An 18298-nucleotide genomic window follows, 5' to 3' on the forward strand; every position below is an offset into this window, starting at 1 on the left:
CACCACAAAGCCCAAGGTGGAGACCCAAAGGTCTCTAATCTCTAATCCTGCTCTTATTTTTTAATATTTCAGTGGGAAGCCTCCAAAATGTAATGCTGGAGAAACTGAGGCAAGATAGAGATTAGAGAGTTTTTAATAATTTATTTGAAAGGGAGAGATTTACTGGGACCAAATGGATCCATGGTTTGATCTCAGGGCTAAGTGAGATTGTCTCCAAGAATCCAGCCCCTTTCAGGCATCTCCATCACATGAGCTCCATCACAGTCTTATAGAGGGGAACTGAAAACAAATGATTCAAGCCCTATCAATTACTATTGCCTTGGGTCTATATTTCACAACCCTTCAAGCCATAGAATACTATGAAGCACCATTTACCATCTCAGATGGCATTTACGGCTCAACATTTTTTGTAGCAACAGGCTTCTGCGGCCTTCACTTAATCACTGGATCACTGTTTCTAATTGCATATCTACTTGGACAACTCTTTTATCACTTCATATCCACTCACCACTTTGAGTTCTCAAAGACATATTTGTGTGTGTATATATGTATGTATATGTATATGTATATATACATACACACACACACACACACACACACACACATGGCTCAGCTACAAGGATAGACATGGGCAGGGGTGGAGTCAGAGCGCTGAGAGCAGGAACATGGGACTATCAATCCAGTTCTGACAGGGTTGGGGGGAGGCATTCTGATAAATTGGAATTATAGAATGGGGAGAGGCACCAGACATTCTGATGATGTCTAAGATAGAAGGTCTTTCTCTTTATCTGGATCATCATGATTAGGAGGGAGGGGTGGTTTTGCAGGATTGACCAGAACTATTAGGAACTGAGGCAGAACAATTCAGGGAAACTGAGGCAGGACAATTTAGAGAAACTGACTCAGGACAATTAGGGAAACTGAGTCAAGACAATAAAAGAACTGTGGCACAACAGAAGGAAGAAAGGAAGGCAGGAAAGAAAGAAGGGAGGAAGGGAGGGAGAGAGGAAGAGAATGAAGAAGGAAGGGAGAAAGAAAGGAGGAGATAAAAAGAGGGAGGGATGAAAAATTGAGGGAGGAAGAGGGAAAGAAGGAAGGGAGGAGGAAAAGGAGGAAGAGAAGGGAGAGCCACAGTATGAGACAGCAAAAATTCTACACTTTGCTCTCTACTACTATCATAAGTTATTTGCTATTGGTTTGATGGGGTAGCCCCCTAACAACTCCAAGTTTGTTTTTCTTCCCAGGGAGAACTCAAGCCCTTAATGTAACATGTGAAGATTTTGAAAACTTTAATATATCATGTAAATGTGAGCTAGTAATAGCAGCAGCAGCATATATCTGGAGGCTTATACAAGTTTTTGTTGTTGTTGTTGTTGTTATCTTTTTTTAATTTTTTTGCTGAAGCAATTGGTATTAAGTGACTTGTCCAGGGTCACACAGCTAGGAAGTGTTAAGTGTCTGAGACCAGATTTGAACTCAGGTCCTCCTGACTTCAGGGCTGGTGCCCTATCCATTGCACCACTTAGCTGCCCCACTTGTACAAGTTTTATTGCAATGAAAGGAATTACCAGATTATTGGAATATTGCCTCTCTAGCAACCCTAAATTTGATTTTCTTACCAGGAGAGGCCTGGTCATAAAGTTAGAGGTTTGAATGAATCTGGGAGATGAAAGTGTACTCTTTAAAGTCCCACAAAATGGGACCCTTTCACTGTGTGAGGGATAGTTTCTTGTAATCTCAAGTTCATTTCCTTTTGAAAAGTAGTGCTGCCAAGTCTGGAGAACTATATTGGAACTTGGATGGGGAAGGGCTGACTTCTCCCAAGGTTAAACTAATCTGCTTAAACCCATAGATAGCAACAGGCTACAAAGATCTGAAATCAAGCCCTACAGCTCACTGGGAATTAAAGATTACAGAAGTAGACATTTTAAGTGAAAACAGGAGAGAAGTAATACAAAAATAAAGTCTTATTTTTAAAAACATAACCAGATTTCACCAGTGGTCAACTGTCCAAGAGACACACAAGACTTCTCATGATGATCCTTCTCTTCATAAGGCAGGTGCCTGGAAGTTTTGCCCAAGGAATAACAGCACTGACTTCCCCTGGTACAGAAACTCCTCCTTGAAGAAGTCCTGCTTCTTACCACCCAATGTGGCAATGTGCAAAACTTACAAAGTCAAGGTCAGCTGAGGAAACTTAGCAAATGGTTTATATTTGGCTTTGCTGCCTGACCACTAATTGGCAAAAACTCTAAGAAAATACCGTGTGAGAGATAAATGATAGGCTGAAAGGAGATTTTTGAGCATAGGCCCAGGCTCTTGCAAGAAAACAAGCATAAAATTTATAGAATATAATTTTAGAATGACTTGAAACTTCTAGAGAAACATAAAGTTATTTTTAATTAAAAGATTTATCTTGATCTTTTTATTTTAACTTCTGGTTGCAGGTGTTTTTCACCTTGATAAAAGATTTCTATTTTACTTAATGATTTTACCTAGCAATTTTCAGTGGTATTCTTCATAGAATAAATTGCTGGCAATAGGATGTTGCAGTAAAGAGCTCTGAATTTGAATACCCATTCTGCTGCTTTCTATTTGCATGACAGAAAGTCATTTAACTTTTGGGGCTTTTGTTTCTTTGTGGACAAAATGAGAGGATGTGATCAGATAAGGCTAGATTTGGAGTCAGAGGATTAGAGTTTTAGTGCTGAATTTGTTCTTTAATCACTCCAAATTTGAGGATTTGGGATCCAATTTCTCTAGAAAGAAAGGGAATTTCCTGACTAGTCCCAGGAGAGAATTCAAATCAAGTATATGGAAAAAAGAAAGGATGGAAGTAAAGGGACTCCAAAATTCTGTAAAACTGCTTTAAGGAGACTTTCTCCTTGAATCCTGCCCCTGTAAAGACAACTCCCCTCCCCCCACTGAGGACAAACAGCTTCATTCTGTTATCTAGCTAGGGCTGGTTGAGTCCTGGGGTGGAGAATTCCAATCCTATTCAATTGAAGATTTTCTATTCAATTCCAGTTTAAACTGAAACCCAGCTTGTAGATAAAAAGATCCAACTGGAACTCACTCCTTGCAGAGGTCCTAACATGCCATGCCATGCCATACTATGCTATGCCATGTTAGGAGGAAACCTCTGTCTGCTGGAATAATATTCTTTTTCAGTATTACCCTCTCTTTATATCCCTCACCTATTTCCCTAACAAGACTTTATGCCTCTCTATCAGGGTTTCTCTACTAGAAACTTTACTTCTCTGTCAGGACCTTGCCACCAAAGAATTCAACCTTTCTATTTATGTATAGAAAAGGCTGACTTCCCAATGCCAATAATAACCTCTTTTTATCAGTCTAGCTTTTTTGGGTTAGTAAATTCCTTTACAAAGAATCTCTGAAAATGTAAATTAAGACAACTCTGAGATACCACTACACACCTGTCAGATTGGCTAATCTGACAGGAACAAATAATGATGAATGTTGGAGGGGATGTGGGAAAACTGGGACACTAATACATTGCTGGTGGAGTTGTGAAAGAATCCGGCCATTCTGGAGAGCAATTTGGAACTATGCCCAAAAGGTTGTCAAACTGTGCATTGCTACTGCTGGGCTTATATCCCAAGGAAATACTAAAGAGGGGAAAGGGACCTGTATATGCCAAAATGTTTGTGGCAGCCCTTTTCATAGTGGCTAGAAACTGGAAAATGAACGGATGTCCATCAATTGGAGAATGGTTGGGTAAATTATGGTATAAGAATGTTATGGAATATTATTGTTCTGTAAGAAATGACTAGCAGGAGGAATACAGAGAAGCTTGGAGACACATCAATTGATGTTGAGTGAAACGAGCAGAACTAGGAGATCATTATACATTTCAACAATGATACTATATGAGGATGTATTCTGATTGAAGTGGATATCTTCAACATAGAGAAGAGCTCATCCAATTCCAATTGATCAATGATGGACAGAGTCAGCTATACCCAGAGAAGGAACACTGGGAAAAGAGTGTAAACTGTATCCATTTTTTTGTTTTTCTCCCCAGGTTATTTTTTACCTTCCGAATCCAATTCTTCCTTTGTAACAACAACAGCAACAAAAAATCGGTTCTGCACATATATATTGTACCTAGGATATACTATAACATATTTAATATGTTTGGGAATGCCTGCCATCTAGGGGAGGGGGTGGAGGGAAGTAGGGGAAAATTCAGAACAGAAGGGAGTACAAGGGATAATGTTGTAAAAAATGTTATAATTATAAAATTAATTAAAAAAAAGAAAAAAAAAACAAAGAATCTCTAAGCCACCAGAAGGGGGGCTCCCAAAACTCCCTATCCATGTGCCAAATCCCAAGAGTGTGTATGGGAGCCAAATCTCTCCATTTGGTGCCCTGAACCCCGAACCTGGCACTAGACCTCATCATTTAACTCCCTGACCACCAGGAACCCTAATCTTATTTTGGGTCCCTGACAACTCTAAATCTAGACCTCATCAGAAGGAAGGAAAGAAAGGAACGAAGGAGGGAAGAAAGGAGGGAGGGAGAAAGAGAGAGGGAGGCGATAACCCAGTAATTTAACTTCTCTGAGCCTCTGTTTCCTGAGCTATAAAATTAAGAGATTGCATTAAATAAACTATATGTTATCTTCTGGATCTAAGTAAATGATTCTTTGGAAAGGAAAAAAATTGGAATAGAGTGGAAAATGAAAGAGAAGAGGGAAGATGAACAAAAAGGGAAAGGAAGGAGGAAATGAAAGAGAAAAGAAAGGAAAGAAGGAAGAGATGGAAGGAAAGGAAATAAAGGAGAAAAGAAGAGATTTTGGCAGAGGAGAAGGAAAGAGGAGAAAAAGGGAGAAAAGAGAGAAGGAAGTAAAGAGGAAGTGAAAGAGAAAGAAGGAAAGAAGGAGGGGAAAGATGGAAGGAAAAGGGAATAAGGAAGAAAGGGAAGGAGAAATTTTGGAAGGAAAAGGAAGAAAAGAAAGAAAGGAGGTTGGAAGAGAGAAAGAGGGGGAAGGAAGAATAGAAAGAAGGAAGGATAGAAAGTTGGAAAGAAGGAAGGAAGGAAGGGGGAGACAAAAGATAAGAGGAAATAAAGGAGAAGGGAAAGGTAAGAAGAGGAGATTTTGGAAGAAAAGAAGGAAGGTAGAAAAGAAAGGAAGGAGGGAGGGAAGGAAAGAGGAAATGGAAGAAGAAGGAAGGATGGAAAAAGCAAAGAAGGAAGGAAGAAATGAAAGAAGAAACAAAGGAAGGAAGGAACAAACAAACGAACAAGGGAATGAAGGAGGGAGAAGATTTGGAATGAGAGAATGAAGAAGAGAAAGGAGGGAGATTGGAAGGGGAAAAGAGAGGAAAGGAAAAATGGAAGGAAGGAAGAAAAGAAGGGAAAGATAGAAGGAAAGAGGAAATAAGAAAGGAAGAGGGGAAAGAGGAGATTTTGGAAGAAGAGAAGGAAGGAAGAAAAGAAAGGAGGAATGGAGGGAAGAAAAGAGGAAGGAAGGAAGGAAGGAAAGAAGGAAGGAAGGAAGGAAGGAAGGAAGGAAGGAAGGAAGGAAGGAAGGAAGGAAGGAAGGAAGGAAGGAAGGAAGGAAGGAAGGAAGGAAGGAAGGAAGGAAGGAAGGAAGGAAGGAAGGAAATTGGAAGCTAATTACCATAGCGTGGTGCCAACGTTCCCTGTATTTGGAATCAAGTCTTCAGTTCTCTCCCTTCTGTTACTCCCCGTGAGCGTGGACACGGTGCTTAACTTTCGAAGACCTCAGTAACCTCTGTAAAATGAAGAGATGGCAGGAGAGATGTCTACGGTCCCTTCCAGCTCTGATCTACACACTCCTCTGCAGACGCTTCGCACATAAAAAGCACAAAATGAATGTAAATTGTCTGGGAGAGGCCCGGGTCAACCAGTTCCCTGCTCCCGCCTCTTAGGGTCCACTACTGGGCAGGGGAAGGTCGTGGCGAACTTGGGGAGGTGGGGGCGGGGAGTGCGCTCCAGGGCAGGGGTAGACGTTACCTTGGTAACCCAGAGGGTCAGCGGACGCCGAGGGGCTCCCCGAGCCAAGCTGACAGCAGGTGGCGGGGCTCGGGTAGGTCACTCATTTCTCACAGTGGCAAAACAGCCGCCTAGGGGTATCAATTAGATCCCAGGGCAGAGAAGGGGGGGTAGGAAGCTGAGAGAGATCTGCACGTGTCCCGTCCTGGTCTCGAGCCTTGGGGCGTGCTCTCTAACTTCTCTGCACCTCGGTTCCTCTTTTGTAAAACGAGAGGGTTGCAGAGGAGGACCTCGGAAGTCTCTTCCAGCTCTTAACATTCGTTGGGAATCCCAAGGCCACCTTGGGAGGGGGATGGGCTATGGATGGAGTATAATAGTAGCAGGTTCTGAGATGCAGGACTGGGTTCTAGGTCTGTGAAGTTGAATCAATCGCTTAGCTAATCCTGAACTTCACCTCCTTACCTGCACTAGGGGAAGGTTGCAATAGAGGTCCCTAACATACTTTATTCTGCTAAATCCAGTGGATATATTTAGAACAAGGATTTTAAACCTTTTTTTGAACCTTAGACCACTTTGGCAGTCTGGTAAAAACTATGGATTCCTTTTCCAATTATTGTTTTTTTTTTTTTTTTTTAAGTTCCTAATAGGAAATGCTAAATTTTAGTTTGTGAGTTAGGGAAAATAAAGGTAGCTTTCCCCCATCTAAGTACATATACTCCTTGAAATCGATCTATGACTATTCAGAGAATAAGAGGACTCCAGGGTAAGAACCTTTGTTTTTGAAAATAGATTATATTGCCCCATTCTCTTTTTTGCGAAGGGTGTTAAAGAAAAAAAGAGAGAGAGGATGATACTGAGGAACAGAGAGAGAGGTGAGAAGTGACCCATTAGTGTCAGGGAGAGTGGAAGGTTTCAAAATTTAATTTTACATGTTCATGACAATTTAATAAATACTTTCTGCAGAGACTCAAATAAAGTCATATCCTTCACTTTTATCCTACTCACAGATAATAATATATAATAGTAGATAAGATATTACTAGAAATTTTATATATGGAACTTTATGTATTTAAATATTTTTACACAAAATATTTCATTTGATCTACAAAATAACCCTGTGCAGTATACATGACAAATATTTATTATCCATATATGACAGATGAAATCTTGTTACAGAAGAAAATCAGGCTTAGAGAGGCTATGACCTGCATAAGGTCAAGCAACCAGAAAGATAAATAGGAACTAGAATCCTGCTTTTTAAAGTTTGCCATAAATAGGCTCCTATTTACAGTCCTATGTCCACTTCTAGATACTGTATTTTTGGAAGGATGTTGATAAGATAGAAAACCACGTCATATTCAACTCCTTATTCTCTCACTCATCTCATATATCCAATCAATTATTAGGTTTTTTCCCATTTTGTCTACACTGGTTTTGATGGCCCCTTCTGTTCCAGCCCTAATTAACTTTCACCTGGATTATTGCAATAACCTCTCAATTGGTCTCCCTGCCTAAAATGTCTCCATTCTGATTTGTCTTCTACACAACTGCCAAGTGATTTTCCCAAAAATACAAATCTGACTTTTCTTCCCTTCTCCCTGTCCCCTCCACCATTCATTAAGTTCCACAATTCCATTTTATCTCCATAAACTCCTCTTTGGAGCATTTAAAGTTCTTTGTGTCTTCTTCCCACTATCTGCTTATAATTTTTGTCACCTAGTTTAAGTCATTTAATCTCCCTGAAATTCCTCATCTGAAAAAAGAAATAGACTAGATATCCTTTGAAATCCCTTTCATATCTAAACCTATGATGTTTTGATTCTCTTTACAATATTCTGATACATCACTCATCGTCATATTCTTTATGTTCTAGCCCTAGTATGTTTTGCAAGCATTGCCCTTATATGTGTGTCTTTAAACCAACTGTCCCTATATACCCGGAATGTACTCCTCCTTCAATCTGTCTTAGAATCTTTGGCTTCCTTTAAGACTCATCTCAAGCCTCACTCATGATGTGTCCCTGCTCCTTTCTCCAGCTCCTAATGCTTTCTTTATTAAAGTATTTACTATAGTTACTTGGTATTTATAAACTTCTTTCACATACCCTCTTTTTTTTTAAATTCATTTTTCCAAATTATCCCCTCCCTCCCTCCACTCCCTCCCCCCCATGACAGGTAATCCCATACATTTTACATGTGTTACAATATAACCTAGATACAATATATGTGTGTAAATACCATTTTCTTGTTGCACATTAATTATCAGCTTCCGAAGGACATACCCTCTTTCTTTAAACATTTGAAAGACTATCTTGTGTGGAAGAGGAATTAGATTCAGTTTATTTCTCCTAGAAAACAGATTTAAAAGTAAGTAGAGGTTACAAAGAAGCAAATTCATGCTTAATATCAGGAAAAAACTTCCTGACAACTGGAACCATTCAAAAGTGGAGGAGAATTGTATGAAATCATTCTGGAAAAAATTTAAAGAAAAGGTAGTGAGAGCATCCTATGTCTGGATAAGTGAGAAGTTTGTATTTTATTCTTAGAGATGGAAAGAAAACACTAAAGATTTTGGAACATGAGGCTGATATGGTAAGAACCATAATTAAGAAGATTATTTTGGCAATTAAGCAGCAAGAATTAGGGGAGATGAGAAACAGAAAACAGGGAAAGCAGCATAAAGCATCTGAAAGATGTGATTGTAGAAGACATTTAATCTAACTCATATCTTTAAAAATACTCCTCTAAAACATAACCACCAAGGGCTCAGCTATCATCCCAGTCATCTGTTCTCTTAACAAGCTTTTATTAAGCACTGGAAAATATTATGTTAGGCATGGGGATTGATATGCATGCCACCTAATCTTTATATAACTTACCCTTCAAAATTGCCTTGTATTTATTTTTTATTTGTATTTGTACATTTTAACTCTCTTGATAAAATGAAATCTCCTTGAGGGCAGGTATCATTCTTTTCTTGACTTTGTATCTCCAGGACCTAACACTGTGTTTGGTACACACTAAACATTTGATAAATGCTCGATTGATTGATAGTCTAGGTGAGAAGTGATAAGAATTTGAAGTAGATAAGTGGTTGTATGAGTGGAGAAAAGGAAATAAATGAGAAATCTTATATGCAAAATTTATGTAGAATTATATGTAGAATTTATAGGACTGACTAGTTATTTGTATATAAGAGAGAGAAAGGAAGATTCTGAGATTGTCAGTGTCCATTGCAAGGGTAATGATGACATCAACAAAATAGGTGAAATTTGGAGGAGCCAAAGATTTGACAGAGAAAATAGTAAATTCCATTTTGTCTGTGTTTATTTCAGGTATTTGTGAGATGGACAATTGGAGACAGGGACTTATAGTTAAAGAGACAGTTTAGCCTGGGTATTTAAATTTGGAAATCATCTGCAAAGAGGTCATAATTCAACCCATGGGAGTGGATGAGATCATAAAAGTGTTGTAAAGAGAAGCAAGGGCAAAACTTTGTGGTAACTGCTATTAGCAGACTGGATGAATGGTGATTAAGCAAAAGAAACAGAGAAAGACTAGTGAAAGGAAAACAGAAGAACTAGTAGAGAACAGAGTGAAGAAAGACAACAGAGGTGAGAGCATATAAGACTATGAGAGGTTAACAATGTCAAATGCTATACAAGTCAAGAAAGGAGGAAAACTAAGAAAAGTCCATTGAATTTACTGATTAATATGTTGTTGATAACCCTTGTGCAGAAACTTTTCTTATACAAGAGATAGGCATCCTGATATTATGGCACATTTCTTTATGATAATAATGATAATAATAATAATAACAATTGTTAACATTTATATAGTGTCTACCATGTGCCAGGCACTTTACAGTTATCTCATTTGATGCTCACAACAACCCCAATTAATAGGTACTTTTATTATCCCCATTTTATAGATAAGGAAACTGAGGCAAACAGGTTAAGAACTTGTGCAGGGTTACGCACTAGTAAATATCTGAGGCCACATTTGAACTCAGGTCTTCCTGACTCCAAATCTAGCATTATACCCACTGTACCACTTAACTGCCTCTAGGCACATTTCATATCTAGAAAGGAATTACTACTTTGGAAGTTTCCTTAGCCTTCTCTAAGCCTTTGATGCAGTCCCTGAAAAACCTCAGAACTACATCCATAAGGGATTAGGTAGTTAGGTAGAACATTGGATAGAACATTGGCCCTGAAGTTAGGATTATGGGAAATCATGGGAAGGTAGAAGATTGAAAAACTGGGGAATCAGAGCATTTGGATATAAATTGATATGTATGTTTGAAATATTAAACTCCTGGGCAGCCAGATGGCGCAGTGGATAGAGCACCACCCCGGAAGTCAGGAGGACCTGAGTTCAAATTTGGCCTCAGACACTTAAACACTTCTTTGCTGTGTGACCTAGACAAGTCACTTAACCCTAATTGCCTCAGAAAAAAAAAGGAAAGAAAGAAATATTAAACTCCTTCAGAAAAGAGAGGTACCTAAAACAGACAGATGAGTACAAGGATCTAGATAGATTAATATAAAGAGAGTGAAACTCAAGGGAGGAGAAGTTGCTCAGCAATGGAGACAAAGTATTTGAAAGTACCAGTGAGGAGCAAGAATTGTGACTATTCTCTTCTTGACTGTCACATTCATAACATTTCCCCCATTTGTCTCACTCATACCTTTTTTAATTAATGTTTTACTTTTTCCAATTACATGTAAAAACAATTTTAACATGTGTTTCTTAAAATTAAGTCCTAATTTTTTTCCTTCTCTTTCATCCCCCTCCTTGAGAAGACAAGCAATTATAGTTATGTAAAACATATTTTCATATTAGTCATATCCTGAAAGAAAACACAGAACACTCCCTATATACACACACACACATATAAAATAAAGTAAAAAATATGTGCTTTGTTCTGCACTAAGATTCTATCAATTCTTTCTTTGGAGGTGGATAGTATTTTTCTTCATAAGTTTCAGAATTGTCTTGGAATTTGGTTATTGTTGAGAATAGCTAAATCATTCATAACTGATTATCATATGATATTGTTATTACTGTGTGCAGTGTTCTCTGGGTTATGTTTATTTCACTCTACTTCAGTTCGTATAAGTCTTTACAGGTTTCTTTTAAAAGCATCCTGCTCATTATTTTTATAATCCAATAGTATACTCTCATAATCATATACCACAACTTGTTTATCCATTCCCCAGTGAGTGAACATCCCCTCAACTTTTCAAAAAGAACCATAAATATTTCTGTACATCCTTAGATTTTGTTTTATTTAAGCCTAATTCTTCCTTTAAATAATTCTCCCACTAATTCCCCTTTTTCCTTTCTTCTTATATATATTCTTTGTTGAGTGAGATGTATTTTGTACCCGATGTGTGTGTTTGTGTGTATTCTTCTCTCCATTAGTTCAGAGAAGATTCATTTCAACTGCTCCTTCCCATCCCCTTTTTCTTGTTTTTATAGATGTTTACTAAAACATCTGTTTGTATGGGATAATTTTCCTTAACTTTCCTTTCCATTCGCTTTATCCCAATATATTCTTTTTTTCTCTCTTTTTCCATTCTTCTCTAAAGATCATCAAGACATTAAAGAAAAACAATACTTCCAGGTCATAGTCTTTCTTTTTATATTCCTCTGATAATGCTGAGTTTCAAAGGAAACACATAGCATTTAGAATATAAGCAGTTTAACACTATAAACACAATAATTTCATCCAAGAGAATGACAAATGAGATAACATACCAAAATTTGTGGGATGCAGCCAAAGCAATTATTAGGGGAAATATTATATTTCTAGATGCTTACTTGCATAAAATACAGAAAAATCATATCAATAAATTGCAATTGGAACTAAAGAAGCTAGAAAAAGAACAAATTAAAAAGCCCCAATTAAATACCAAATTTTAAATTCTGAAAATAAAAGGAGAAATTAATAAAATTGAAAGCAAGAAAACTATTAAATTAATAAATAAAATAGTTGGTTTTATGAAAAAATAAAAAATAGATAAACTTTTAGTTAATTTGATTAGAAAAAAGAAAGAAGAAAATCAAATTGTTAAGTCTCAAAAATTGTTAAGGAGCAGGTCAATTCTCCAAGAGCCTCCACAGCTGTGGACCATAACATCTAAAGGAGTTGCAAGGCAGCCTTTGCTGACACAGGTATTGTAGACTGGCAATAAGTAAAATTGGAGGCAGAGGGAAGAGGAGGGAGGTCAGACAATGTAATGGACTCTCAGTCCGAGAGATCAGAGAACAGCAACTGCCTCTCAGTCTCTTTGTATCATCCTCACACAAGAGGAGATCCATTCTGGGTTGGATCTCCAGCAGCCACTGTCAGGTGGCTCCTGTTTATTCCAACAGCTCTTCCATGTATTCCAACAAAAAATGAAAAGGGAGCACTTTCCACCAATGAAGAGGAAATTAGAACAATAATTAGGAGGTATTTTGCCCAACTTTTATGTCAATAAATTTGATAATCTAAATAAATGGAGGAATAAATATTCATAATAATATGGATTGTCCAGATTAACAAAAAAGGAAATAAATTATAGTCCCATTTTAGAAAAAGAAATAGAACAAGCTATTAATCAACACTCTAGAATATAAGCAGTTTATCCTAGTCTTTTATTATTCATTGATCGTTCATGCTTACCTTTTTATGTTTCCCTTAACGCCTGTGTTTAACTTCAAATTTTTACATAGCTGGGGTGTTTCCATCAGGAATGCTTGGAAATCCTTTATCTCAGCAAAAATTTACTTTTCCCCTTTTAGGATTATTTTTTAAGATTATTATTATCCTTTAGGATTATTTTAAGTTTTTCTGAGTAGGTTATTTTTGAATGTTAGTTTTAGGAGATATTAGAATTTGCATTTTTAAACATACTATTGAAAGGGATGGGAGAAGATGATACTTGATCTCTTCTACCCTTCTCCCCTTTGACCAAAATAAGGCCTTGTCAATTTTGGAGGGTCAGAGGATTTGGATTTCTCATTGCATTTTAGCAGCTTCCCCTAAACAGCAGTGACTGACAGACGTATTTGCATTAGGAATTAAGAATAAACTGAACACATTGAGGAAAAAGTACCTTCAAGACTATAAGACGACCAGAAGAAAGCTAACTTTGCCAAAAGGGAACTTCATGAGTGTCCAACTGGGGAAAAAAGGTCTTCCAGCTGCTAGAAGCTGTTGAGTTAACTCTTTGCTACATTGTGTTCTCCAAACTCAAACCCATTTTCCCCTACACAAAGTATATACTGGTGACAATGTGTCCACAGGTCTATGAGGGGAAAGAAGGAGGGGAGGAATGTTTTGTAACAATTGTTCTTACTAGACTACACAGTAAAAATACCCATTTCTAAAAGATAATTCAACCTGGCTAACTTGATATAAACTAATAAACAACATAAAGAAATATACAGGTAGGGGCTCGAGTTATAGCGTTAAAAAGACACCCCACTATCTCATTACAAGTTTACAATCTTGAAAAAATAGGATCCACCGTTTGTGGACATGAGTGCAAGTGGAGGTTGGAAGAGTAGCTCCAGAGCATATACATATATACATAGACACATGTGTGGATATATATATAGAGAGAGACACACATATTTACATACATATATGCACCTTCAGGTATATGTACACATATATGCACTTATTTCTGCACATACGTATACTGTATGTATCTGCACACACAGATATGTGTGTGATATTACATATGCTTATGTGTGCTACAGTTTATGAGAATCTTGCTTTTACTTAGAGGTATTATTGTAGTTTATCTCCCTTGTTTGTGAAAACTCCAAAGAGGATCAGTATTTATTCCAACTCCCAAAGTTCAGCTTACATAGAAGCAGGGGTGATATGTCCCATCTCTTTAAAATGATCAAATACCTCCTCTCAAATTCCCATTAAGTGTTGTTATTTATTTATATATTTATTAAACATAAAACAAAGGTGTAGATGGCTGTTTTTGATTTTTTGATTATAATTATTATTCAGACCTAATGGGACCAGCCTAGGGATTAAGGCTGGTAGTTAGAATTCAAAGGCAATAAGGAATGACTATACTAATAAAGCTTGTTAATGTATGTATGAGTATGTATGTATCCATGTATGTATCCATATAGGTATAAACAAACATATATAATAATTCTCTGTCTTTCTGTTAATTCTAAAGTTCTTTTGATTAGATTTATAAAACTCTGCAAAAATGCATTTTACTAGCCCTTTCTGGGGCACTTCCTCCTTGACCAATACCAAAACAAAAATTCCCATATTTTAGTGTACATATGCTGTTTTTCTTCATGGCTTCTTTTTTGGGTGTTTTAAAAAAGATTCACATTATAATTAGTGTGTGATCCATAAGATGCACATATTTATTCTCATATATTCTATCAAGCTCAAGGAGAGTTGAGTCCCAGAATGACATGATGATACCATGCTATTTGAATGACCTCTGAGTACAGACATGATCAAGGAGCATTTATACATTTTCAAGAGTAATTTCTATGATTATTTTTGGTTAATACATACATATAAAATATCATTAATCAAGATAGAATTATTAATCTCAAGGAAGATAATTTTGTAGTATTAACAAAACAGGACATAATTTATAATCTCGAGGATCTTCAGATATAAGATCCTAACCAATTGCAAATCTCTAAACACATGACTTTATTTGTATAATTACTTTTCAGAACAAATAGCATTTGGTTCCTGTTTATCAACTCTCTGTGTTGCTATTAGTATGGTTACAGTGGAACTTGAAGCCTTAATTTCTTGGGTTTGTGAAATAGACCTCTCCTTTCTCTAGTTCCCCAAATCACTATCATACCCCTTTTAAAAATATTGAGAAAGCATTTTTAAATTTTCCTAGTTTGAGACTTTTGGATTAATATGGAAAAAAAATCTTTTCTTTAACTATTAGTTCTGAAAACATGTTCTGCTCCCTTATCTCTAGACAAGTCCAGAAAAAGACTATTCCCTGAAGAAATTAGAGTGGTGTCTTAATAAGGGTTAGGGACACTGGCCTGACCCATCGGAGACCAGTAACTGCCTCTTCTATGGATCTTGTGAAAATAATTATTACCTAAGAAAAATAAAAAAGCTTTTTTGATTATACTAGTTAATAGGATTGTCTTTCTTTTTTGTACTTTTTGAGGGTTGGAAAGGAGATATCTTCTATCAGGAAGTGATTGAAAAAAAATTGAATAGCTTGAAAAAAAATTGATTCTCTAGGTGGCACAAAAGTTGAATGACAATTGTTCTATTGAGGAAAATTAACTGAACCTTTACATTATGCTAAATTTTGTGACTATATTGTTATATTATGTAGCATTTCAAGAATCTTAGATAATTGTGTGATAATATAGCTATCTAAGATATTATGACTTCAAAATGAGTCATTTAGAACAATGGATACTAGGAAGTTCTTTTGGACACTTTTCATTCTAACAGATAATGCTTAAATTTAAAATAATATAAAATTAATAAAATTTTTTATTATTTGATTTGTTCCTGCAATACAGAATTTTCTTTTATACAATTTTTTATAGTTTCTATTGGTGAAAGGGCTTTTTTCTATTGATATTTTGAAATTGGCATTGATCACCTGTCCATATTACCTGAGGAGAAGAAGAAGATGATGTATGTAGAATGCTATTGGATTCTTATCAAAAGCATTTATTTGGGGCAGCTAGGTGGTACAATGGATAGAGTTAGTCTTGGAATCAGGAGGACCAGAGTTCAAATTTGTCCTCAGACATTTGTTAATTGTATGAAAGTCCCTTAGCAAGTCATTTAACCCTGTGCCTCTCCAAAAAAAAAAAAAAAAAAAAAAAAAAAAAAAAAAAAAAAAAAAAAAAATTTATTTATCAGGATGATAACTAAAATTAGATAATACTCTAAAGTATATGATATACTCTAGATAACTTATCTTATTTAATACTTCTATTTAAAAAACCCAGAACAATAGATTCTGTATTATTTTCCCCATTTTGCAGCTAAAGAAACCTGCTTAGAAATATCATGACTTGCCCCACTAGTTATTCATTAAATCAGTGAAAATCAGAGATGAAATTCAGGCAAAGGATTCTACTCACTCATATATTCAAATCAACTCACTTTTACTACTATATCACAATGATGCAAAATCTGTATAATTAGCACATTTACAGATAGTAAATAGTAATAGTAATTCTCAGTCTTTTGGGGATTCAAGAATCCCTTGGTATATTCATTTTTAAAAAATCTTTTTTCAACAAGGCAACTAGAGTTGAGTGACTTGCCCTGGTTTCACATAGCTAAGTGTTCTGTGTCTGAGGTCACATATGAATTCAGTTGCTCCTGACTCGAAGGCTGGTGCTCTATCCACTGCGCCATCTAATGGCCCTAACCCTTAAGATACTCCCCTCTCCTTTTTTAAAAAAAATTTGTCTTTGAAATATTTTTATTTTCCCCAGTTACTTGTAGTCTTAAGATACTCTTTAAAATTACTGAGGATTCTAAAAGAGCTCTTGTTTATGTGGATTATAAGTCTATTGATGTTTACTAAATTAAAAATTAAAGGTAATGTGTTTTTACAGTATTTATTCATTTAAAATAGTGATGGAAATATTAGATATTAACAAAAATAACATTGTTATGATGATAACTGTATTTTCCAAAATAATTTTAATGAGAATAGTAGTGTTGTTTTATATATAACTGTAAATGTCTTTAGTGTCTACATTAAAATAAGGAAGCTGAATTATAACTTTTTCTGCTTCCAATCTATTGCAATCTGTTGTTTTGATTGAAATATATGGAGAAAATCTGGAATCACACAGATGTATAGTTGGAAAAGGAAGGAGAACTTCTAATAAGCAAATCTGGACTCAAATATGTAGAGAGAAAACAGAGGAGTATTTTAATAGACAAATAATGTTTGCATGTTATTATGAACCTAGTTTTGACCTCATATGATCCCTAAGATTATGAACCCTCACAGAGGTCTGTAGATCATATTTTGAGAATCACTGCTTTACAATAATAGTCAATATAGCTGATTATGTATGATTATTGTTATTTGTTTTTTGTTTCTTTTTATTAGCTGTATTTTAGTTGGAATATCAGAACAATTTGAATTATGGGGAAAAAGAAGAAAAAAGAGATTCAAGATGACCAAGCAGAAACGAAAGCTCCTGTCAGCGAAGCACTATTGGAATATTAGTAAGTTAAAATTTTGAACTGAAATTGTTTCTTCTTGTAATTAGTTTCCTTCCTTCCCCCTCCTGCCAGGGTAATCAGGGTCAAATGACTTACTCAGGGTCAGGTCAGCTAGTTAGTGTCTAAGGCTAGATTTTAGTTCAGGTCCTCCTGACTCCAGGACTACCGAACTACCTAGCTGCCCTGGATTTTTTTTTTTAATTTCAACCAATTGTTTTAGATCCCATAGATCCCAAGATAAATGGCATCTCAGATTTCCAGATCCTATTCTCTTTGTGCAAGTCAAACTCCTATAAACTTGGGAGGATGTTTTATTTGAATAAGTTAATATTAGGTCCTGTTTTTTCAAGAATCCCAAGTTTTCCTGGCTTGGTTATTGCTTTCACCAATGCAGATTGCAATGACAGAGATAGGGACAAGGACAGGGAGACAAAGAGACAGAGGGGGGGGAAGGAGGGAGGGAGGAAGAGACAGAGAGAGAGAGAGAGAGAGAGAGAGAGAGAGAGAGAGAGAGAGAGAGAGAGAGAGAGAGAGAGAGAGAGAGAGAGAGAGAGAGAGAGAGAGAGAAGGAAGGGAGGGAGAGGAAGAGAGAGAGAGAGAGAGAGAGAGAGAGAGAGAGAGAGAGAGAGAGAGAGAGAGAGAGAGAGAGAGAGAGAGAGAGAGAGAGAGAGAGAGGAGGGAAAGGGAAAGGTACAGGGAGAAGGAGAGAGAGGGAAAGAGAGAAATGTCTTTTGGGGAGAATCTACAAAGCAAATAGGCATTTTGAAAGTTAACATTGTTTCCATATAACTACTATAGTTGCTAAATATAAAATATGTTTAGTGCAAGCATCTGTTAGATATATTACCTTGGGGTCAGCTAGACGGCACAGTAGATAGAATACTGGGCAAAGTCAGGGAACAATAAATTCAAATCCAGTCTTAGACTATCTGTGTGACCTTGGACAAGTCACTTAACCCTGTTTAGGCCGGTTTTCTGTAAAATGGGGTTAAATAATAGCATTTATTTCTTGGTTCTCACGAGGATCAAATGATATAATTGTAGTGATTAGATAGTTCCTGGCACATAGTAGGTTCTATATAAATGT

The 18298-nt window shown here is 36.4% G+C and overlaps 1 protein-coding gene across 3 annotated transcripts in view; it reads left to right on the top strand.

The window, feature by feature from the left end:
- The first annotated feature begins 5777 nt into the window (after window positions 1-5777).
- Window positions 5778-18298, top strand: part of CCDC83 (coiled-coil domain containing 83) — a 63955-nt gene continuing 51434 nt past the window's right edge. The window contains exons 1-2 of one of the 3 annotated variants that reach the window (XM_074304647.1): window positions 5778-5864; window positions 17096-17214. In XM_074304647.1, coding sequence (XP_074160748.1) covers window positions 17132-17214 — 83 coding nt within the window. In that variant the 5' untranslated portion in view covers window positions 5778-5864; window positions 17096-17131. Of the gene's footprint in view, window positions 5865-5981; window positions 6077-9478; window positions 9596-17095; window positions 17215-18298 lie in introns of those variants that run through there. The other 2 variants (XM_074304646.1, XM_074304645.1) reach the window with 2 other exon arrangements.

This window comes from Sminthopsis crassicaudata, chromosome 3 (assembly GCF_048593235.1).
Source record: "Sminthopsis crassicaudata isolate SCR6 chromosome 3, ASM4859323v1, whole genome shotgun sequence".
NCBI lineage: Eukaryota > Metazoa > Chordata > Mammalia > Dasyuromorphia > Dasyuridae > Sminthopsis > Sminthopsis crassicaudata.